This window comes from Rhinoderma darwinii, chromosome 7 (genome assembly GCF_050947455.1).
Source record: "Rhinoderma darwinii isolate aRhiDar2 chromosome 7, aRhiDar2.hap1, whole genome shotgun sequence".
In the NCBI taxonomy this organism is placed as follows: domain Eukaryota; kingdom Metazoa; phylum Chordata; class Amphibia; order Anura; family Rhinodermatidae; genus Rhinoderma; species Rhinoderma darwinii.
The window spans coordinates 8003875-8029019 of NC_134693.1; the positions used below are offsets into that span (position 1 = coordinate 8003875).

At 44.1% G+C, this 25145-nt stretch overlaps 2 protein-coding genes across 2 annotated transcripts in view; one reads left to right on the plus strand and one right to left on the minus strand.

Annotated features, from left to right (window-relative positions):
• FYB2 (FYN binding protein 2) overlaps positions 1-25145 on the minus strand; it is a 174536-nt gene that overhangs the window by 51710 nt on the left and 97681 nt on the right. The window lies entirely within an intron of this gene.
• On the plus strand, positions 1862-24097 carry C8A (complement C8 alpha chain). The gene is made up of 11 exons (XM_075832686.1): positions 1862-2013; positions 5342-5438; positions 10030-10174; positions 10339-10483; positions 11567-11756; positions 12119-12319; positions 13097-13337; positions 16402-16536; positions 20240-20397; positions 23477-23699; positions 23819-24097. Exons 1-11 carry the CDS (start codon positions 1928-1930, stop codon positions 23968-23970), a joined length of 1773 nt encoding a protein of 590 aa, XP_075688801.1. The 5' UTR covers positions 1862-1927; the 3' UTR covers positions 23971-24097.

Consider the following 25145-nt stretch of genomic DNA (forward strand, 5'->3'; position numbering starts at 1 on the left):
TCATTTACCTGTGGGTCAGATCCTCCCCCTCCCAGACCCCAACGTGAGGTCCTGCCACAATGCATCATGGTCTTTACTCAACTGAATTTTGGAAATATGAAGAATGCATGACAGCTGATTGGATCTATTTACAGATGTAGCAGAGCTGAACTGATACTATTGTGATAAGTCAATGAGATGGAATAACTTAGTAGGCGTTACCCGCAGTCTTATGTAACATCACTGATTAATTGGAACATATTTATTAAATAATTACGACTTTTACACGATAATGGAATGGGATTTGAATATTTTTAACTTCAAAAAGTTCTGCCCCTGAATTACAGAAAACGGCATCTTGTGCGAGAACATCGTAAACCGCAGCCTAAAGCAGCACTGTGTGCACAGAGTCTGTGTGGAGGCACACAGCGCCTCTATGGCTCTATATTCCATGTACCGCCATATGGTGCTCGATACGGCGCCATATTATGGAGATCGTCTCCCCTAGCAGCAATGCGTAATACGGCATCTGATGGAACATCACACTAATATTTTTCTATCAGATTGATATGGAAACCTCCCTGTGCCCTTATGAGGTCAGAGATATATGGAGTCCCGTTGTGGCCCCTTTGAGCTCTCTGTGTGCCCCATTTTGTCTCTATGCAATTCTTAATATGTACGTGTGCAGGGGGCTTAATGGAGATGAGTTGAGGAGGAGCTGTCCCCTCTCCTGACATGTCTGTTTTAGTAAATAATTGAATTGTCCAAGAAATAATTCTGTAGCATCTTTTCTTAAAATGCTACATTGTGCCGTTCCTCTGTTATTCCTCCTAGAAATGTATCAGTAAATTGACTACTGGGTGTTAACAGTTGGGGAGGGGGGGGGGGGAGTGTATTCAATAACTGACAATGAGCAATCAGTGCTGACAAAGTGAGACAGCAGGGACACCACAATTTGACGAGGGGAATGGTTAGGCTGGATTCACACGAGCACGTTCGGTCCGTGAAGGACAGAACGTATTTTGTCCGCAAGTCCCGGACCGAACACACTGCAGGGAGCCGGGCTCCTAGCATCATAGATATGTACGACGCTAGGAGTCCCTGCCTCGCTGCGGGACAACTGTCCCGTACTGTAATCATGTTCCACGGAGAGTCAGAGACTCCTAACGTCCTTTACAGACCGAACATGCTCGTGTGAATTCAGCCTAAAACTCAGTTGTCAAATAATTTGTCAATTTCTAGGAGGACTAACAGAGGAACGGCACAATGCAGAGTTCTATGAAAGGATTCTCCAAAATAGTTTTTTCTTTGGAAATACAAGTATTTACTAGAACAGACATGTCCTATTCAAGGTGAGGGCTACACGGCGACTTTGGCCGCGACACAGGTCGCGCGTTCATAGATCGTTGTTATCTTTGCGTCCATCACAGTAATGTCAGTGACAGTTGCCGCGTTGCGATCTGCAAGTTGCCGCAACCGCGACTTGAGAAGAAATCTAAAAAGTTTGTATTTCTTGCGACGGCCGCAGCAACTTGAGGTATATTCACTTCTATTACTGCGATGTACGCAGAGCGACACGACGATCTTTGGACGCGCGGCCTGTGTTGTGACGAAACTCGCCATGTAGCCCTAGCCTAAAGGTGTCGCAACCAAGCGATATCATTATTCTTCGTATGTATTTTGCTGAGTGACGCTATTGTCCCTGTGTCCGCAGTTTTCTGTTCAGAGGCAAACACGTCCCGTCCCCTCCGACACCGCAATGGGATTTCCAAACTCCTGAGGTTTATTTGAGATTTGGTAACTTTGTTGCTGTGCGATAATCTGGGGAAATATTTAGAAAGTTGTCAATGATTCACCACCCCGGACGCTGCCGGGAAAGCTCCAGTTTTAGCTCCAGCTCATCTACCAATGTCCGGACACCAGCGTCGTGTCCATCTAGTTGGGGACAATGAGACTTTATAGCTGCTCCCATCTGCTGCATTTATTCTCATTATGCGTCGCAGTGCAAAGCGGGGACGGCGGATCAGCCGGCAGGTAGGACGCTGCGATGGGCTATTATGTCACTTTCATCATCGGCTTTCAGCTTAACATCTGACATTGAGATATTATAGAATGTTTTTAGACTGACGGTGACAATTTTTAGTTGTCATGTCTTATACTCCAATCACATCCAGAGCTGCATTTAAAATTTGTACAAGTTGCCAGTAAGACTCTACCTTCTACCGATAATCAATCTGAACAACATAGCTGAGATTGCATAAATTGCACAATACATTGAACTATGATGCATTGCATTGTGGGACAATATGTTTTTTCTTCTACATCTCCCACACTGCAACGCAGCAGAGCATTTCCTGTGTAGACATTTAAAGGGGTTTTACAGCATTTTATATCGAGAACAGCGCCACACTTGTCCACAGGTTGTGTTCGGTATTGCAGCCGAGCCCTATTCACTTCAATGGAGCTGAGCTGCAATACCAGACACAACCAATGGACCGGTGTGGCGCTGTTTCTGTAATAAAGCAGCCATGTTTTTCTAATCATGTACAACCCCTTTAACTAGAAGAGAGCAGCAGATGCATGGTGAGGGCCGGCCTTAGGTTGCCCTGGGCTGTACTTTATTTTAATGCCCCCTTACCATATTGTGCCCCAAAACATTCACACAGAGTTCAAATCACATTGCCATAATACTGCCACACAGCTGCCAAAATATCCCTTACCAATAGCCTTCCACAGCTTTGGGCATGAAGTGTGGGATTGGGGTGTAAGTTCCAGGCCGACAGGGCTATTGGTGCCCCATCAGTAGTGGCATGATGCGACCTATCTAGGCCATCCCTTTGCATGGTGTTGCAGTTGACCGGAAAACCATATGTCTTTCTGCAGCTTTTGATGTGATTGGAGTATATTACACAATGCAGCTCAGGGTCAGTAGGAGGTAAGTAAAGCACGGTATTTGCAAGGTTACTCAACATTTTATGTAGATTGTATCTGTAATTTTGATGTGTAACGGTTGGGAAGTGTCTGAAATCTCAGCATCCGTCACCTCTGTCCTTCATGAGTCTTCAGAATCGTTTTCTACTAAATGAAGTGGCGCCGGGAAGAAGCGATTCGTCTTGTAAAACTTCTTGCTGTAGAACGAGTCCATGTTACGGCTGCTGATAAGATTTAGGAGGTTTCTAATACTGACAATCCATGTGATGTAGAGTCCCAACGCTTCACTCGCTCATTGCTCGGAGTCAATATCTGTCATGTTCTCGCGGCTCCGGAGGTTTAATGCGTCTTCTGCTGAAATATCTTCTGACTTATCGATAAATAATGGCGGCTGGAGAAATAGGAAACAATCAGGCTCTGTTCACACGCTCACTAACAAACGTCTGAAAATACGGAGCTTCAAGGGAAAACCGCGCCTGATTTTCAGCGTTTTTAAAAAAAAATCAAACTCGTTTTTTACGGCCGTTTTTGGTGCTGTTTTTCTATAGAGTCAATGAGAAACGGCTCAAGAATTGACATGCACTTCTTTTTTGTGGCCGTTTTTTAACACGGCCGTTTTTCAAACGGTAAAAAAACGCTCTGTCGGAGCAGAACGCCGTTTTTCCCATTGAAATAAATGGGCAGATGTTTGGAGGCGTTCTGCTTCCGATTTTTCGGCCATTTACTGTCCAAAAGACTGCCGAAAATAAGCCGTGTGAACATACCATACAAGCCAGCAGAATTATGAATGCTGCTCTGAATGCCAACAAAGAATAAGGGCTCACGCCTGTATACATGTTGTAAGGGTCCCTAAGGGTATGTTCACACGGCCTATTTACGGACGTAATTCGGGCGTTTTTGCCCCGAATTACGTCCGAAAATAGCGCCTCAATAGCGCTGACAAACATTTGCCCATTGAAAGCAATGGGCAGACGTTTGTCTGTTCACACGAGGCGTAATTTACGCGCCGCTGTCAAAAGACGGCGCGTAAATTGACGCCCGCGTCAAAGAAGTGACCTGTCACTTCTTTGGCCGTAATTGGAGCCGTTATTCATTGACTCCAATGAATAGCAGCGCTAATTACGCCCGTAATGGACGCGGCGTTCAAGCGCCTGCACATGCCGTTACGGCTGAAATTACGGGGATGTTTTCAACTACGGACGCCCTCGTGTAAACATACCCTAATACTGCGCTCATAGATGGCTATAGGATTATACTGTACCTCCATTTTCCTCTGATTTTATACATAGTGCGCCGTATTAAGCAGATTTTCTAGTAGACGCCATATGGCAGCGCACGGAGTGTCCACCGCTCCTTAACATAGAACTGTAAAGATTTACTATGCCCCCATACATGGTCTATGTACAGACAGAGCCATATAGCAAAGATCAAACACGGCCCCCATTATAGTGCTGGGTTTTGTAAAAAAAGGACCTGTTTTTATTCCCCCCCCCCTCAATTTTATGACCCTTGGGCAAATTGTCACCCTCTTGTTAGCAGCACCTATGGAGAGGACAGTCCTGCAAGGTTCTTGCCACATAATAGCAAAGAAGATGGGACCAACGAGGACTGGATGCCGTTTTTCAAGTGCCCCATAGCAGCTGTATGGTCTGCCTGTATAATACGTATGCCCTTTATTGTGGGAGATATGGGAATCTAGCAGATTCTTTGCAATTGCAAAGATGGGCGTGAAAGATGCCCATAACTCCCAACATTGTGCACATAAAACAACCGTAAGCGAAGATCATTCATGATAATTATTATTAGGACTTTCTAAATGTTCAAATAAAGTTCAGTAACTTTGCAAATACTTTGCTTCACTTATCTTTTCCTCTTCTTGAGTTACAACATGTCTTATACTCCAATCACATCCAGAGCTGCATTCACAATTCAGCTGACTTCCCTTTAGCGCCCAGGTTACAGGTCCCTAAATCTTCCTGCTGCCACCTGGTGGTTAGGAGTTAGCATAGAGATGTTCTCACCTGCTGCATTGTGGGAGATGGAGTGTTTAAGCCAAACCGTATACAGCACTGTGATTTACATATCCTGTAATGCACTGCAGCAGAATCCAATATATCATGGGAGGTAGCGATGACGAATTCCTGTTTAAGTGTATAGTGGTCAATTGATGGGTATGACCATCCAAAACCCATTTCAAAGTATTGGATGTACTTATAAGTTACCAGGTAGAATGGGCTGCCGATTTGGGACCTGGTGGGAGGGTTTCTAACCCTATTTGGGCATTCTAAGGTAATTTTAGTGGGGTCCTCCAATCAAGAGCCTTTGGAGGACCCATCACCCACTGTAATGAGAGCTGACTACTTGTATTTTGGGTCATTTACAATAATATCGATTGTTTTAATATTTGTTGCCCAATGTGATTTATTTTTAGGTTTTCCAGGAGCTCAGGCTCCCCTCCAGCTCCTGTGGACTGTCAGCTTGGTCAGTGGTCTGAATGGTCTCCGTGTTTTCCTTGCCAAGGTAGCAAAGTAAGACTGTCCTCCTTTATTTGCAGATATGTCCCAGACAAACAGCTTTATCAATTTTTTATTAAACATAAGTAGGAGTAGGAAGTTAGCTACTTCCTACCTCATTGATGTCACATTTCCCATCATCCCTTGTTTTCAACTGTTTAATACAAGAAAAACACAGGAAGGTCTAATAGAGGGAGGAGGGAGCGTCCTGCTGACTGGGTGACAGCGACATTTGCTCTATGAGTATTAATATGGCCGACAGTGGTATTTGCCAGACAGCTACTTCCTGTCCTAGAAACGGAATACAGAAGAAGTCTGGAGCACAAACATCTAAACTTATAAGAAAGTGACTGCACACAGGATTCATATCCATTGATCAACTTTTCCCCAGGCTCAGGGACAGATAAAGCTCCCCACCAAACAGCTCCCTATAGCTCAGCTTCCATGACCTTTGTGAGAAGTGGAAAAATATTAGGATGACTGTAGTCACATCTGAATTTCAGGTTCTGAGTAGAGAATGAAGAGAATGTGTCTCTAATACACAGGGGCTGGAATGGTTCTCTTTGTGCCCAGGGCAGGGGTTTCAGAATGCCCCCCCCCCACACACTCCTAATCCCTAAGGTTCAGCATGATAGCCCCCTATCTCCCACCAATACCTAGTGCTCTTATTTATAAATGATACTCTACATTTTCCTCCAGTCCCACCCCCTCCACACATTTACAGTTCTCTGCCAGCGGACCATCCTACCATATATCTGTAGTAGGGTCCACCGGCTCATTCACGAACTTTCCTGGCTCCGTCCTTCATCTTTCTTATTTTTTTAATCCATAAATTGTGCCCCCTCTTCTATGGCTCCCTAGGCAGCGGCATACACTGCCTACCCCTTGTCCCACCCCTGCGCTACTTATGCTGCCCATTTAGACATACAGGCACTGAACAAGGGGGCATGATTCTTCTCACTAAATGATTTCACAAAGGGCAGATCAGGGGGCTAAAAAACGGCTTGTTATATAAGTCCCTCCCCTCTGTGAGCGCTCCAAGATGAGTCACATGACATATACCTGCAGCCTTGTGCTCACTCCTGTGTCTTGATTGGAACTATGACTCCATTTAGTGGCCTTAAAGGGGTATTCCGATTTTAACAAATGATCACCTATCCCCTGGATGGGTGATAACTGTTAGATTGGTCGGCGTCCAACTGCTGGGACCCCCATCAAGCGCTAGAATGGGGAACCCGTGTGCGTCATCCCCCCCCCCCCAGCCACAAGACTTTGAATGGAGCAGCAGGGTGGATGCTCAACCACAGCTTCATTTAACCCCTTCTGGCAAGTAGTCTTGAGGCTGAGGGGACACCGTACCTCTGTTCTGGGGATCAATGGGGGCCCCATCGGTTGGACCCCCACCAATCGAACAGTTGAGACCAGGGGATAGATGATAATTTATTATAACCTGGATATTTCTTTAATAGTGGCAGCTTTGATAGGGCAGTTTATACATCCCCAATCTACGAGGATATTGTCTGGGTGGCGGGTTCCCTTTAAGTAAAGCATTCTTCATTTTTTTGGTCTCATATTTTTAATTAAGTTCTCGCACTGGTGGTAAGTAAACATATTCATTCTCTAAAATTACAAAAGAGGAGAATTCAGACGAGGCCGGGTGATGAACAGATCGCTCCAAACACCCAATCTCTTACATCTGTTATTGTAATTATCAATGTTTTCATAACCTGTTACAGATCCAATTAACGTCACATGGAAATAATTGAGATTGGAGAGGAAAAAAATGACTTTACGATCCCGCTGATTTATTTACAGACAATTTAGCTCCGGAAACAAGTGAGAAAAAAGTCAAATAAATAATGTGAACACGAAAGGAGAAAAAAAAGATCATCAAGAAGGACAAATTTTACTCCTACATTCTTACTCGACTTTTACTCCTCCTGTGATGCGCCAAGATTTCCGGTACGTTTGATGGCAAGAATAGCGCAGTCTGCAGCGTTATTCTTACCGTCAAAAATACTGGAACCCTGGTGGACCCCATTAGAGTCAATGAGGTTTGTCAGTGTCTGTTTGGAAAGCTGAAGTGTCACGGCTTCCTTCATAAACAGAAGATGCTAGTGTGAACAGAACCTTATCCTGAACCTCTGGGTAACTAAGTAGATTTGTCAAACAGGAGCTTGGGAAAATTGTATTACACTCCCAGGAGAGCTACATTGAATTTTGCATATTAAAGAGTCAATGTTCTCATATAGTTCATGGCATGTCTGGGTAGGATCATAGGGCGGTCCTCACTGATCTGGAGACCAAAAGGATCCTGTTTGACATGTCATAAAAATGTATGGGGGGGGGGTCCTTCTTCTAAGTGGCACAAAGGGCAATCTTCGGAGACACCTGGAAGGTTATGGTTGGGAAGTCAGATTTTATGGAGGTCTAATGTCACCTTATAGAAGCCGCTGAAGCTCATGATGGAGAACAGATTGAGACTTGGAAGCGGGCAATCTGAAGGACGGGGTAATGGTAATGTCATTCATCGTTGGGCACGGCCAATATGGACTGGGTTGAGGATTGTCTTGGCTTGGAAGGACATGAAATGGGAAGCCCAGAATCTAAACGTGTTCATTAGGGTCATTGGTGTCTTAAAGGGGTTGTCCATTCAGGACACACTGTATTTATATACCTTTGTAGGGTCTCTGCTGTCTCATGAAAGGGGTTTGTCCTAGATAGACATCCCATTTAAAATGTAGCCGATTCCCCCTGAAAAATCTGTAGCAGGGCCCCACCTATGTGCCATTTATACTAGTATTTTATTTCATTCGTGGCAGATGGGTCTTTGGGCCCCTTCAGACACTTGGGCCTGGGGGCAACTTCTACCTCTGCACCAGGGGCGTAGCTAAAGGCTCATGGGCCCAGGTGCAAACTTTGAGTTTGGGCCCCCCTACGCATCTTCTAACTTTCAGCTGCATTACTGGGTCTCTAAAGTAACCCCTCAAAACAAAAATATATACATCAGAGACGAATAAAACAACTTTTATAACATGGCAGGCTTACAGTGGCGCAGTTCTATGTATGATCGTATACCTAAATAATGAAGTCACCAAATAAAGGTCATATACCAGCTCTACACAGTGAAAAATTAATACACTACAGTTGTATCCCGATTTCCCTTTTCTACTCTATCCATGCCAGACCGGCATGACTTCTTCCAGCCACCACTTGTCTCTTCACACAAACTACAAATTATGCTGTTAGCCCCAATAGCCCTCTTAGTGCCCTCTCCACCTTAATAGTGGCCCCATTTGTGCCCCAAACTGTACTAGTGCCCCCTTTTGTTCCCTACAAAGTAATAGTGCCCCCACCACAAAATCAGAATGCCTTTTTTGTGCCCCACAGTAATACCCTCCTTTGTGCCTTATACAGCCACAATACTAACTTTTTTGCCCCCCACAGTATATTTGATCATTCTCTTATTGCTGGAGGCGATCGAGAGACCAGGGGTCCCAAACCCTCTGAGCCTCCTCACTGCACCCCTGCAGTAAAGAGGAGCTTGAATGGAGCGGCTGTTGAGCATACGCCCGCCGCACCATTCACGGTCTATGACAATGACGTAAATAGACTTTGAATGGAGCAATGTAGAGTGCATGCACGATCACTGCTCCATTCAATGTCCTGCTTACAGTGAGGAGGAATGGGGGGGTTTGGAGCCCCAGTTCTCATGATTGGTGGGTGTCCGAGCGAAAACAAAATGATCACTAAGGATAGGTGATAATTTATGATTCTGGCAAAAAAAAAAACTTTATAAACCTTTAGGAGCAGCCTCTTTATTTTTTATAGTTTCCTAATGGACACTGGCATAGCGGAGCTGTGTGCTTCACATTACAGCACAGCTCCAGACCTCCAGTAATGTGCAATCATTCATGACCCACAGTAACCTCTAGCCCCCTTATCAGTGTCTTCCCGATAACTGGAGGCTGAGCTGTCCTGTGATGAATTATGACCCTCAGTAACCTCTTATCAGTGTCCTGTCTGCGCTGCTCTCACTGCTGAATCCTCCCGTTCTGTCCTCTATTTGCAGGATGGAAAGAACAGAGAGAGAGAGACAGCAAAGATCAAACAGTATAGGGAAATACCACTAAAGAGAGACAATGTAATTACAAGAGATGCCTGTCCAGAACTCACATAGATGTGGGGGAACGAGCAGGGATGAGACATGAGCTTTTTCCTTACACAGCGTGCGGCAGTGTGTGTATCTAGGCTCCTCCTCCCCTGTCTCCTCCAATCCAGTGCCTCAGAGCACAAGAAGGGAGGGGGAGTACACACGCTGATACACACAAGCTACTGCTCATGCGCTGTGTAAAGATCGATTTTTATCTAAGAAGCAATGATACGGACACTAAGTGTGGCGAGGGGGGCCCGTGGGCCCCTCAGGCTTAGGGGCCCGGTCGCAACTGCGACCGCTGCGACCCCTATAGCTACGCCACTGCTCTGCACCCCCTATGGTTTCCCCCCAACCCCATAACCAAAGTTCAAGATTGATATTCGTGTCTACGCCCAGTCTGGGGCTTTATGGAGACATTGGATGGTTTCTGTTAACCCCTTTGTTCCACAGCACAGGTATCGGGCTCTGGCTCAGCCTTCCAAATATGATGGAAGGATCTGCATCGGGAATCTGAGGGAGTCTATGATCTGTAAATCCTCGGAGAAATGTGTCCCGGACAATAAATGCGGCTCAGATTTTCAGTGTGAGGAAACTGGTAAGACCCTATTAGATCAGGATGGGGTAATGTATGAAGGTGGGAGCGTTACCCAGAGCAATGTAATGTAACTGACTGGCGCTACATTCTCATTCTATGTCTATAGGTAATATATATGGAGCATTTTTGTAACTTATTGAAACAATTCATTTTTTTTTAATTAGGTCGCTGTATAAAGAGACAGCTGGTTTGCAATGGCGAGGCAGACTGCAGGGGTGAGTCTGATGAGAAGGACTGCGAGCCCTCAGAAGATGAAACGTTCTGCAAGCGATTGTTTCCAATACCCGGGGCTGAGAGAGCCATCAGAGGGTGAGATTGTTTTTACTGTGCACCTATCAATATCATTTGTTTTGCAGTGGTACGTGTGATGCCTGAAGACCTGACAACCTTCTCAGTCACCATCTAGAGTAAATTGCTAAATAGAGATAGGGAGGAGGGGGATGCAGCTGCAATATCGCTCTATCAGTGAGACTGCATTCTGTGGGACGGGAGGGGGGAACATCTGATTGGCTCAGAACAAACCGTGTCCAGTGTTGCCTATAAGGTGCGCTGCAGCGCACCTTCCACGGTCCCCCCGCTCACTAAACTTTAAAGCCCGTGCACTGTCATGGGCGGCGGGCGGATGCAGTGGCGTCGCTAGCACCAGAGGGAGCTCCGATTCTAGCGACAACCACATTCACTGGTATCTGCATCCTCAGGACACAGATACAAATAAATACTATAGGTCTCAAACACGCGGAGAGAGCAGGCCGAAGGAGGAGTGCGACTGAGAATGACGAAACCCCTGACGTCACTGTCCATATATGGACAGTGATGTCAGGGGTTTCCCCAGAACCGGAGTCCCAGAGCACAGCTTATACTAGCGCTCTGCTGCAGGACTCCTGCTCTGAGGAAGCCCCTGACATCACTGTCCATATATGGACAGTGATGTCAGGAGCAGAGCTGGAGTCCCAGTCAGAGTGCTAGAAGCTCCTGTGCTCTGGGACTCCGGCTGGGGATGTGACGCTCTGACATCACACCATTAAGTGCCCGCCCACTCCGAAAGCATAAAGAGCATAAATTTACATTTACAGGAACCTAAAGAGGAAAGAAAAAGGCCAATAGCTGCTCTTCAAATACCAAATTGTTAAAAACTGAATTAAGCTATTTCAGTTTTATCCGCGTTTGGGAAATTTTTGAAATCTGTGTCTTGGAAAGCTCGTTGTCAACTAAAACGTCCTTCACTGCAGCTCCCACATAAGTCGCGGAATGCACAAAGGTGGACAACTGAAGGATTTGGATTTATTGGGAAATTTTCAAATTTAGGGAGAAATTCCAAATAAAATTTTACTTTATAATTTGTTACATGCATTTATTGAACACTGATCGGTTTCACGATGTCTCTGCCAATAGGTTCAATGTCCTGACGCAAGAAGAGGCCCAAAATGTTTTGGATCACCGTTACTTTGGCGGTCAATGTGAATATGTCTATAACGGTGAATGGAGGGAACTGAGATACGACCCAACGTGCGAGCAAATGTACTACGCCGCCGATGAGAAGTACTTTAGAAAACCGTACAACTTCCACATCTATCAGTTCCTTGTAAGTGTGCATGGGGCTTTAGTTACGTCGTCTTCTAGGATACAGTAGGGCTCTGTTCGCAGTCGCGTTATAGATTTCGCTTAAAACTGAAACCACTACAGGTAGTCGGATGCGTTGCACGACTCATACCTGCAGAGGTGGACGGCGCTGTTGGCTGGTTGGTCAGTGACCATTGTACAGACAGTGCAGTTTTTGACACTCAGGGTGTTGATCTTCCCAAAAATAAACCCCACCTAATCCTAACACCAATCCTTACCAGGGTCCCAGGGACTGCTCGGCCCCCCTCCCCCACACTATGAATGTGTTCTGTCTCTCCCAGTTTTTAAGGTTGTTTTTCTCCTTTCCACAACCTTCTTCTCCAGGCCCGAGCCGACACCGGGATGTCCTATGAGGTGTATGACGACTCTAAAGATGTGCTCAATGCCATAAGACGAGAAAGTTCCTCTGCCGGAGGATTCACCTTCACTATAAAAGCAGCAGAAACTCCAATCGGAATAGATTTCGGGTTCAACTATGAGAGAAAAAGTGATTTCCTGAAAAATATCTCATCATACACAGCAAAGGTAAATCATTGAAAAAAGCCGCCTCATTATATCTATCTATCTATCTATCTATCTATCTATCATGACAGGGATAGGGAAACAGTCAAGTGAGCCCTAATCTACCCGCCACTCAGTCCCTGCCTACTTGCAACGACCCGCCCTAGGCGACGGGGTACAACTGGGCGACGGTCCCTACACTCAGTAAGTGCACGACAGACAACCAGACAAGGAAACACAGAACAAAGGGAAACGGGGCAGTTGCCCACGGCAACACCGTGAGCAACAAGAGTAGTAAACGAGCCGAGTCAAACCAGGAGAGTACGAGGTGCCAAACGCAGAGCAGGAGAGTAGTGAACAAGCCGAGTCAAACCTGGACTGTACGAGGTACCAAACGCAGAGCAGAAGAGTAGTCAGTAAGCCAGGGTCAATACGAAGCAGGGTCAAATAGTTCAGAAGCTGCAGCAGGGCCAGGAAACCAACAGAGAAGAATCACAAGCAAGGAGGAACAGGAAAGGCAGGTATAAATAGACAGAGGGCGGGAGCTAGCTCCGTCTGGCCAGGCTGTGATAGGCTCTCCCACTCCTAAGCCTGCCATCCTGAATGGTGGAAGATGGAGTCAGTCTCACAGACATAGAAGCAGGTGCAGACTGATTACCTATGGGCGTGGATACAGAAGCTGTGCCTGGCAGATCCTTAACACTATCTATCTATCTATCTATCTATCTATCTATCTATCTATCCTTATATATATTCTGGGTAAAATGAAGCAATATAGAATTATTATTTTTTTCCCTAAAGAATCTACAGTTTATTCGATTCGTCACTAAAGTCCAGACGGCCCGTTTTCGGATCAGAAGGAATTCCCTGGTATTGGATGAGGACATGTTAATGTCACTAAAGGAGCTTCCTGATACTTACAACTATGGCCTCTATGCCAGGTTCATTGATGATTATGGCACTCACTTTGTTACCTCTGGCACCATGGGTGGGATCCTGGACAATGTCCTTGTATTGGACAAAGAAGTTATGAAAAAACAAGGTAATATACAACAGATACATTTCCTAAAAATGAATCAACATGTTTTTTTTATATCTTGTATATAGTGATATGGAGCAGGCTGGTATAACCTGGGTATCTTCTGTATATAATTATATATGTACAGCTGGTATAAGTTATACATCTTCTTGTATATAGTGATATGGAGCATGCTGGTATAACCTGGGTATCTTCTGTATATAATTATATATGTAGCTGGTATAAGTTATACATCTTCCTGTATACAGTGGTATGGAGCATGCTGGTATAACCTGGGTATCTTCTGTATATAATGATACATGTACAGCTGGTATAAGTTATACATCTTCCTGTATATAGTGATATGGAGCATGCTGGTATAACCTGGGTATCTTCTGTATATAATGATACATGTGCAGCTGGTATACGTTATACATCTTCTTGTATATAGTGATATGGAGCATGCTGGTATAACCTGGGTATCTCCTGTATATAATTATATATGTACAGCTGGTATAAGTTATACATCTTCTTGTATATAGTGATATGGAGCATGCTGGTATAACCTGGGCATCTTCTGTATATAATTATATATGTACAGCTGGTATAAGTTATACATCTTCTTGTATACAGTGATATGGAGCATGCTGGTATAACCTGGGTATCTTCTGTATATAATTATATATGTACAGCTGGTATAAGTTACACATCTTCTTGTATATAGTGACATGGAGCATGCTGGTATAACCTGGGTATCTTCTGTATATAATTATATATGTACAGCTGGTATAAGTTATACATCTTCTTGTATATAGTGATATGGAGCATGCTGGTATAACCTGGGTATCTCCTGTATATAATTATATATATACAGCTGGTATAAGTTATACATCTTCTTGTATATAGTGATATGGAGCATGCTGGTATATCCTGGGTATCTCCTGTATATAATTATATATATACAGCTGGTATAAGTTATACATCTTCTTGTATATAGTGATATGGAGCATGCTGGTATATCCTGGGTATCTCCTGTATATAATTATATATGTACATCTGGTATAAGTTATACATCTTCTTGTATATAGTGATATGTAGCATGCTGGTATAACCTGGGTATCTTCTGTATATAATTATATATGTACAGCTGGTATAAGTTATACATCTTCTTGTATATAGTGATATGGAGCATGCTGGTATAACCTGGGTATCTTCTGTATATAATTATATATGTACATCTGGTATAAGTTATACATCTTCTTGTATATAGTGATATGTAGCATGCTGGTATAACCTGGGCATCTTCTGTATATAATTATATATGTACAGCTGGTATAAGTTATACATCTTCCTGTATATATTGATATGGAGCATGCTGGTATAACCTGGGTATCTTCTGTATATAATTATATATGTACAGCTGGTATAAGTTCTACATCTTCTTGTATATAGTGATATGGAGCATGCAGGTATAACCTGGGTATCTTCTGTATATAATTATATATGCACAGCTGGTATAAGTTATACATCTTCTTGTATATAGTGATATGGAGCATGCTGGTATAACCTGGGTATCTTCTGTATATAATTATATATGTACAGCTAGTATAAGTTGTACATCTTCTTGTATATAGTGATATGGAGCATGCTGGTATAACCTGGGTATCTCCTGTATATAATTATATATGTACAGCTGGTATAAGTTATACATCTTCTTGTATATAGTGGTATGGAGCATGCTGGTATAACCTGGGTATCTTCTATATATAATTATATATGTACAGCTGGTATAAGTTATACATCTTCTTGTATATAGTGATATGGAGCATGCTGGTATAACCTGGGTATCTTCTGTATATAATTACATATGTACAGCTGGTATAAGTTATACATCTTCTTGTATATAGTGATATGGAGCATGCTGATATAACCTGGGTATCTTCTGTATATAATTATATATGTACAGCTGGTATAAGTTATACATCTTCTTGTATATAGTGATATGGAGTATGCTGGTATAACCTGGGTATCTTCTGTATATAATTATATATGTACAACTGGTATAAGTTATACATATTGGTGTATATAGTGATATGGAGCATGCTGGTATAACCTGGGTATCTTCTGTATATAATTATATATGTACAGCTGGTATAAGTTATACATCTTCTTGTATATAGTGATATGGAGCATGCTGGTATAACCTGGGCATCTTCTGTATATAATTATATATGTACAGCTGGTATAAGTTATACATCTTCTTGTATATAGTGATATTGAGCATGCTGGTATAACCTGGGCATCTTCTGTATATAATTATATATGTACAGCTGGTATAAGTTATATATCTTCTTGTATATAGTGATATGGAGCATGCTGGTATAACCTGGGTATATTCTGTATATAATTATATATGTACAGCTGGTATAAGTTATACATGTTCTTGTATATAGTGATATGGAGCATGCTGGTATAACCTGGGTATCTTCTGTATATAATTATATATGTACAGCTGGTATAAGTTATACATCTTCCTGTATATAGTGATATGGAGCATGCTGGTATAACCTGGGTATCTTCTGTATATAATTATATATGTACGGCTGGTATAAGTTATACATCTTCTTGTATATAGTGATATGGAGCATGCTGGTATAACCTGGGTATCTTCTGTATATAATTATATATGTACAGCTGGTATAAGTTATACATCTTCCTGTATATAGTGATATGGAGCATGCTGGTATAACCTGGGTATCTTCTGTATATAATTATATATGTACAGCTGGTATAAGTTATACATCTTCTTGTAGATAGTGATATGGAGCATGCTGGTATAACCTGGACATCTTCTGTATATAATTATATATGTACAGCTGATATAAGTTATACATCTTCTTGTATATAGTGATATGGAGCATGCTGGTATAACCTGGGTATCTTCTGTATATAATTATATATGTACAGCTGGTATAAGTTATACATCTTCCTGTATATAGTGATATGGAGCATGCTGGTATAACCTGGGCATCTTCTGGTGTATAATGATATATGATCTTATGGATATTTGTCTTTCATTCTTTTCTAGACATTTCATATTCATTGCTTCATAGTTGTTTTGGTGGACACCTTGGAGTTACAGGTCAATCCGATGATGAGCAGCTTGAGGGATCATTGAGTATCAAAGGCAAAACCTGTAAAAGACTTGAGGAACAATTTATTGGTAAAACCCTTATTCGATGTACTGTAATATCTCCCTCTGTGAAGTCAGTGCGGCTCGTGTATTAATCTACGACAGGAAAATGGTGCAAACATGTAAAAAAAGAAAAGAAAATTCATTCACTATAGCAACTCGCTCCATTATTATGAACATACATCTAGCAAGCGCACAATGTAAATCCGGCCTTCCCCAAACTTATGCCACATAGTTGAAAGTTACAATTGTGTAAAATGTCTTTGTATGCTGAACCCTCCACTGGAAATCAGGGGCCAAACCCTGATAAATAGTCCCAGACCATTACCAAATGTTACAATAGTCTCTATGCATCTCGGTAGGCAGCGTTCTCCTGGCATCTGCCAAACCCAGATTCCTCCATCAGACTGCCAGATAGTGATTTATCACTCCAGAAAATATTCTGCTCCAGAGTGCAGAGGCGACGTGCTTTAGGGCAAAGCCACACGTGGCGGAATTGCTCTTGAATTCCGCAGCGGAGCCGTTTCTCCATTGACTTCCACTTCTATTTAGAAGTGTTCGTTTAGACGAGGCTGAAAATTCCGCTGCGGAGCATAGGCTGCGGAGCGGAATTTGGTGTCCGCAGCATGCTCTGTCTGTTGCGGAGCAGTGGCGGACTCATGGCGGAATTTCTCCATTGACTTCAATGGAGATTCTAATTTCCGCAATGAAGTCCGCAGCTGTCATGCACATGTTATGTGTGCTGCGGATGCGTCTTGCTTTTTTGACATGACATTTCTTCATTCTGGCTGGACCTATGTATTTCTAGGTCTACAGCCAGACTGAGGAAGTCAATGGGGCTCCCGTAATGACGGGAGCGTTGCTAGGAGACGTCTGTAAATAGTCACTGTCCAGGGTGCTGAAAGAGTTACGCGATCGGCAGTAACTGTTTCTGCACCCTGGACAGTGACTACCGATCCCAATATACATGTATCTGTAAAAAAAAATGAAGTTCATACTTACCGAGAACTCACTGCTTCTGTCTCCAGCCCGGCTTCCCAGGATGACGTTTCAGTCTAAGTAACGGCTGCAGCCAATCACAGGCTGCAGCGGTCACATGGACTGCCGCGTCATCCAGGGAGGTTGGGCTGGATGCCGAAAGAGGGACGCGTCACCAAGACAACGGCCGGTAAGTATGAAATTCTTTTACTTTCACTAGGGAAAGTGCTGTCCCTTCTCTCTATCCTGCACTGATAGGGAGAAGGGAAGTACTTTTACCGCAGTCCGCAGCAGCTAGTCCGCATCAATTTACTGCACATTTTGGGCAGATCCGCCGCAGAATCTGCAACGCAGATTCTGTGCGGCATTGATGCGGACAGTTGCGGAGGAAATCCGCCACGTGTGGGCATGCCCTTACACCACATCAGCCGACGCTTGGCATTGTGTATGGTGATCTTAGGCTTGTGTGCAGCGACCATGGAAACCCATTTCATGAAGCTCCGGACGCACACTTCTGGTGCTGATGTCTCTTCCAGAGATAGTCTGGATCTCTGTAGTGAGTAGTACAACAAAGAGTAGGTGAATATTATGTTCCCCGCTCTGTGAGTTGACATTCTCTGCCGCTTCATATCTGTTGCTCATAGATGCTTCCACTTCACAATACCACTTACAGGTGAGCATATAATAGCACTTACAGGTGACTGGGGCAGATTTAGCAGGTCATAACACTTAGAGGTGACCGGGAAAGATTTAGGTTATAATAATAGCACTTACAGGTGACCGGGGCAGATCTAACATATAATATTAGCACTTACAGGTGACCGGGACAGATCTAGCAGATAATAAGAATTACAGGTGACCGGGGTAGATCAGAAATTTTTACAAACTGACTTGTGGCAAATTAAAGAAAGTATTTTACAACATCTTCCATGTTATGGGCTCAGAGAATAAATTGCATCACTTGTATCCACTGATATTTAGACTTCGGCTCTATTCACAAGACCGGGTCCCAGTGTCGGCCGATAAAAACATCCGCTTTTCTCAGCCATTTTGCATCCGTTTTGCATCCTTTCCGTGCCGGGCCGTTTTAAAAAACGGATGAATTCCATTTGTAAATTTTTGCTACACACTTCCCTCTGTAGATACTGCCACGGCCCCCCTGTAGGTAGTGCTGCACAGCCCCCTGTAGGTAATACCACACAGCCCCCTGTAGGTAATACCACACGGCCCCCTGTAGGTAATGCCACACGGCCCCCTGTAGGTAATGCCACACGGCCCCCTGTTGGTAATGCCACACGGCCCTCTGTAGGTAATGCCACACAGCCCTTTGTAGGTAATGCCACACGGCCCCCTGTAGGTAATGTCCCCCAGCCCCCCTGTAGGTAATGCCACACGGCCCCCTGTTGGTAATGCCACACGGCCCTCTGTAGGTAATGCCACACAGCCCTTTGTAGGTAATGTCCCCCAGCCCCCCTGTAGGTAATGCCACACGGCCCCCTGTTGGTAATGCCACACGGCCCTCTGTAGGTAATGCCACACAGCCCTTTGTAGGTAATGCCACACAGCCCCCTGTAGGTAATGTCCCCCAGCCCCCCTGTAGGTAGCTCTACATAGCACCCATTTACACAGCACCCCCCCCCCATAGATGGCACCCCCTACCTTCCTGTAGATAGTGCGACTGTAGGGGACCGTTCCAGCTGTGTCCTGGGGTTTGGGTATTCCGCTCCTACACGTAGCAAAAAATACCCTCCTCCTCCTCCTCCTCACATGCACTTCGCACTGTGAGGAGAGGAGAGTGAATGAGCGTCAGAAAGCTCGGCCGTCAGTCGGATCACATCCGAGTGACAGCCGTTCTTTACACGGCCCCCATAGACCCTGTCGTGTGAATAGGGCCTTAGAACGTGTTGTTTATAAACCGCCTGGAGCTCCCCAAGTTACTACGGACGGTTTGTCGTCAATGAACTGGGATTGGATGACAGAGTGGAGGTTTGACACCATCCGCGACGTCACGGTGACGTTCTCTATGCGGATTGGAGCGCTGTTTCTGACGCCACCTGGTGGGAGGGCCCTAGTCTTTAAGTATCCGGCATCTCCATGGCGCATGTGCGGCCAATGCATTAGAGTGGTGCACACGCTGGGGAGACTACTAAACACGAAAACAGTGCTAACCGGCTAAAAAGTGTTTGAATAAACATTGTGACCCCTGATGATGTATCCCACAGTGTAGGGGGCGCTGAAACGCGTAGGGATATCAATTTAGCAGAAGGTGATCAGAGCAATATTATATAAAATAGGAGAGACTGGATGTCCGCGGGTGAGACAATATACCCTGACCTTCTCCGCTCCCCTATCTGACCTCCTGCCTAAGCCTGTTTAGGTTTTTGGCTAATGAGCTCGTTTTGTTTAAAAATATCTTTTAATAAAGGAACAATTTGAATCGTTCAATCAGGCAGTGAAAGTTTATCCTCCATACTACTAACAAAGTTTCTCTATGGAGATGACATGACTGTGTGCTTGATTTTATGTACCTGTTTGCAATGGGTTTGGCTGAAAGATGTGAACTCCTTAATTAGGAGGGGTGTCCACATACTTTTGGCCATATATTGTAGCACCATTTGCAGCAGCAAATGAAATGAATGCTAATATATACTATAACAATTGCTGCGTGACCCCCAATTTTTTTTTAATAGGCTCCAATATATATTATATTGGGATAAAGTTCTAGATGTTGAAACCAGATGTCTTTGTATTTTAGAGCGCAGCGGAAGTGAGAGCGTGATAAAGGACGTGATCACTCATGTAAAAGGAGGGGACACCGGGTCAGCCGGGGGGCTGCTTAATGTTATAAGAGGCGGCACCTACCGCTTTTGGGGAAGATCGCTGAAATATAATCCGGCAGTCATTGATTTTGAGGTAAGATAAAGGGAAACGGACGAATATAATATTCAGAAAATATGAATAACGTTATAGGATGTGAATACACCTTTAAGTGAAGGTCTTATGCAGCCCCCATATGGGCGAAACATGCCTGATGTTTCAGTCTGAATGACCTTTGGCCTTGAATTTTAACAATACTTACAATTATTACATGCCATTACATAGGTCTAGAAGTCGGGTATGTTAACTTTTTTGCTTTTTGTTTTTATTGCTTTATGGCAACTGAAATCTAAAAATCTTTGCAATATGTCTCCATGGTTACAGACTTCATACAAACTCTGTGTAGTCTGATCCTGCAGTCATGTGTTACTCCACTTCTTCTCTTACCTTTTGTACTGTAGGTTATCAAGAAGAGGAGTAATACATGACTGCAGGATTAGTCTACACAGGGTTGCTTGTACACATGGAGATACATATTTCTGCATAGAAGCTGCATACACTAAACGATACGAGATTTTGAATCAAGGCCATTTGCAAAGTTGATTTGGTTTTTATTTTAGGGTATGTGCACACTTAGTGACCAAAAACGTCTGAAAATACGGAGCTGTTTTCAAGGGAAAACAGCCCCTGATTTTCAGACGTTTTTTTAGCAACTCGCGTTTTTCGCTGCGTTTTTCGCGCCGTTTTTGCAGCGTTTTTTACGTCCGTTTTGAGCTGTTTTCATTGGAGTCTATGAGAAAACGGCTCCAAAAACGTCCAAAGAAGTGTCCTGCACTTCTTTTGACGAGGCTGTATTTTTACGCGTCGTCGTTTGACAGCTGTCAAACGACGACGTGTAAATTACAGGTTGTCTGCACAGTACGTCGGCAAACCCATTCAAATGAATGGGCAGATGTTTGTCGACGTATTGTAGCCCTATTTTCAGACGTAAAACGAGGCATAATACGCCTCGTTTACGTCTGAAAATAGGTTGTGTGAACCCAGCCTCAAATGCATTGGAGCAGTAAAAAAGAATGATTGCAAAGATGGAAATGGACTTTAAGGGTATGTTCACACGAGGGCGTCCGTAACGGCTGAAATTACGGGGATGTTTCAGCCTGAAAACATCGCCGTAATTTCAGCCGTAACGGCATGTGCAGGCGCTTGAACGCCGCGTCCATTACGGACGTAATTGGCGCTGCTATTCATTGGAGTCAATGAATAACGGCTCCAATTACGGCCAAAGAAGTGACAGGTCACTTCTTTGACGCGGGCGTCTATTTACGCGCCGTCATTTGACAGCGGCGCGTAAATATACGCCTCGTGTGAACAGACAAACGTCTGCCCATTGCTTTCAGGATAAGTAATGTAATGTATGTACACAGTGACTCCACCAGCAGAATAGTGAGTGCAGCTCGGGAGTATAATACAGGATGTAACTCAGGATCAGTACAGATAAGTAATGTAATGAATGTACACAGTGACTCCACCAGCAGAACAGTGAGTGCAGCTCTGGAGTATAATACAGGATGTAACTCAGGATCAGTACAGAATAATTAATGTAATGTATGTACACAGTGACTCCACCAGCAGAATAGTGAGTGCAGCTCTGGAGTATAATACAGGATGTAACTCAGGATTAGTACAGGATAAGTAATGTAATGTATGTACACAGTGACTCCACCAGCAGAATAGTGAGTGCAGCTCTGGAGTATAATACAGGATATAACTCAGGATCAGTACAGGATAAGTAATGTAATGTATGTACACAGTGACTCCACTAGCAGGATAGTGAGTGCAGCTCTGGAGTATAATACAGGATGTAACTCAGGATCAGTACAGGATAAGTAATGTAATGTACACAGTGACTCCACCAGCAGAATAGTGAGTGCAGCTCTGGAGTATAATACAGGATATAACTCAGGATCAGTACAGGATAATAATGTAATGTATGCACACAGTGACTCCACCAGCAGAATAGTGAGTGCAGCTCTGGAGTATAATACAGCATGTAACTTAGGATCAGTGCAGGATAAGTAATGTATGTACACAGTGACTCCACCAGCAGAATAGTGAGTGCAGCTCTGGAGTATAATACAGGATATAACTGAGGATCAGTACAGGATAGTAATGTAATGTATGCACACAGTGACTCCACCAGCAGAATAGTGAGTGCAGCTCTGGAGTATAATACAGCATGTAACTTAGGATCAGTGCAGGATAAGTAATGTATGTACACAGTGACTCCACCAGCAGAATAGTGAGTGCAGCTCTGGAGTATAATACATGATGTAACTCAGGATCAGTACAGGATAAGTAATGTAATGTACACAGTGACTCCACCAGCAGAATAGTGAGTGCAGCTCTGGAGTATAATACATGATATAACTCAGGATCAGTACAGGATAATAATGTAATGTATGCACACAGTGACTCCACCAGCAGAATAGTGAGTGCAGCTCTGGAGTATAATACATGATATAACTCAGGATCAGTACAGGATAATAATGTAATGTATGCACACAGTGACTCCACCAGCAGAATAGTGAGTGCAGCTCTGGAGTATAATACAGGATGTAACTCCAGATCAGTACAGCATAATTTATATCAGGTATGTACATTACTTGTACACAGATGTTTCTGTCATTTCCATAGACTTTGCAGGAGCAGCACACATGCTCAACCTCCGCTTCATTCAACGCCCTCCTCACTGTGGTAGAGGTGTAAGAAGAACCAGGGGGTTCGGGACCCCTATTCTCACGACAGGTGGGGGGTACAGTGATGGAAACCCCAGAGATCAGACAATTATTACCATTTCTGTGGATAGGTGATACTTCTCGATTCTGGGTAAAACCTCTTTAACTTCTCCAGGGCCTTCACCTACCAAGTACCATTTATAATTCTAGGGTCTTACTGTGTGGGAAAGGAGCCTTTGGGCCCCCTCAGGCACCAGGGTCCAGGTTTTACTGCTACCTCTCCATCTTCTATAACTATGTCCCTGTTCAGATATGGTTAAAGCTTACAAAATTTGACAGCAAGGAATAAAGAAAAGGAATCCTAATACGATGTGAGGTCTTTACATGTGGAATAATCGGTCTGAACATATTAATAACATCTATGACATTTGGAATCTCAGCTCCAGGCGATACATGAAGGTCTGCGGTTATCAGATCTGTATGGGATTGAGACCAAGAGGCTGAACCTGGTGAGAGCCTATGATGAGTTTCTGAGCGAGTTTAACTCCTGCCGCTGTGGCCCCTGCCATAATAACGGGGAGCCCATATTAAACAATAATGCCTGCAGCTGCCTGTGTCCTGCGGGGTACGAAGGTCCATCATGTGAGACGACCTCACGACCAGGTATGACCCAGTAACTCTGCACCAAGATGGTAATATTATAACTGGCGCCGGCCGCCAATGCTATGCCAGACTTGGAATTAATATGGATCTAATGCAACACTGGGAATTATTTATTACAGATATAAAGGCAAAAGGAGGCTGGAGCTGCTGGTCTTCATGGTCCACCTGCCAATATGGGAAGCGCCAGAGGACAAGATCCTGCAATAATCCACCTCCGAAAAATGGCGGCAGCCGGTGCCTGGGGAAGAGCGTCCAGACGGAGACGTGTTAATGACACTAGTGATCTTATTCTTTATGCCTTGGCCACGTTCCGCTCAATAATTCAATGAAAACTTGTTACGACATCAGTGCAGTTTTTTTTATTACGTTTGCACAAAATTAAAGAAACTCTAAACTTGTGCAGTCGTTTCATCTTATATGTTTAAGACAAGGTCAGGCGCTTATCAAAAAAGACCTAGTAGGAAATATGGACAGCGTGTAGTCCTCATGGGACAAACCCCTTATGTGATAAGTGCATGTTAACTATGCTGGGTCTATCATATACGCACTGGTACTATTATATATACACTACAGCTGGTACTATTATATATACACTACAGCTGGTACTATTATATACACACTGCAGCTGGTACTATTATATATACACTACAGCTGGTACTATTAGGGCATGACCACACGTGGCGGATTTCCTCCGCAACTGTCCGCATCAATGCCGCACAGAATCTGCGTTGCAGATTCTGCTGCGGATCTGCACAAAATGTGCAGAAAATTGATGCGGACTAGCTGCTGCGGACTGCGGGAAAAGTGCTTCCCTTCTCCCTATCAGTGCAGGATAGAGAGAAGGGACAGCACTTTCCCTAGTGAAAGTAAAAGAATTTCATACTTACCGGCCGTTGTCTTGGTGACGCGTCCCTCTTTCGGCATCCAGCCCGACCTCCCTGGATGACGCGCCAGTCCATGTGACCGCTGCAGCCTGTGCTTGGCCTGTGATTGGCTGCAGCCGTCACTTAGACTGAAACGTCATCCTGGGAGGCCGGACTGGAGACAGAAGCAGGGAGTTCTCGGTAAGTATGAACTTATATTTTTTTTACAGGTTGCTGTATATTGGGATCGGTAGTCACTGTCCCGGGTGCAGAAACAGTTACTGCCGATCGCTTAACTCTTTCAGCACCCTGGACAGTGACTATTTACAGACGTCTCCTAGCAACGCTCCCGTCATTACGGGAGCCCCATTGACTTCCTCAGTCTGGCTGTAGACCTAGAAATACATAGGTCCAGCCAGAATGAAGAAATGTCATGGCAAAAAAGCAAGACGCATCCGCAGCACACATAACATGTGCATGACAGCTGCGGACTTCATTGCGGAATTTAGAATCTCCATTGAAGTCAATGGAGAAATTCCGCCATGAGTCCGCCACTGCTCCGCAACAGACAGAGCATGCTGCG

Bases quoted from the DNA above. Each gene is read 5' to 3' on its own strand.
- C8A (XM_075832686.1), top strand. From the start codon at position 1,928: ATGAGACTTTATAGCTGCTCCCATCTGCTGCATTTATTCTCATTATGC. The intron at 2,014-5,341 runs GTAGGACGCTGC...ATTTATTTTTAG, and splicing joins GACGGCGGATCAGCCGGCAG to GTTTTCCAGGAGCTCAGGCT. The intron at 10,484-11,566 runs GTGAGATTGTTT...CTCTGCCAATAG, and splicing joins GCTGAGAGAGCCATCAGAGG to GTTCAATGTCCTGACGCAAG.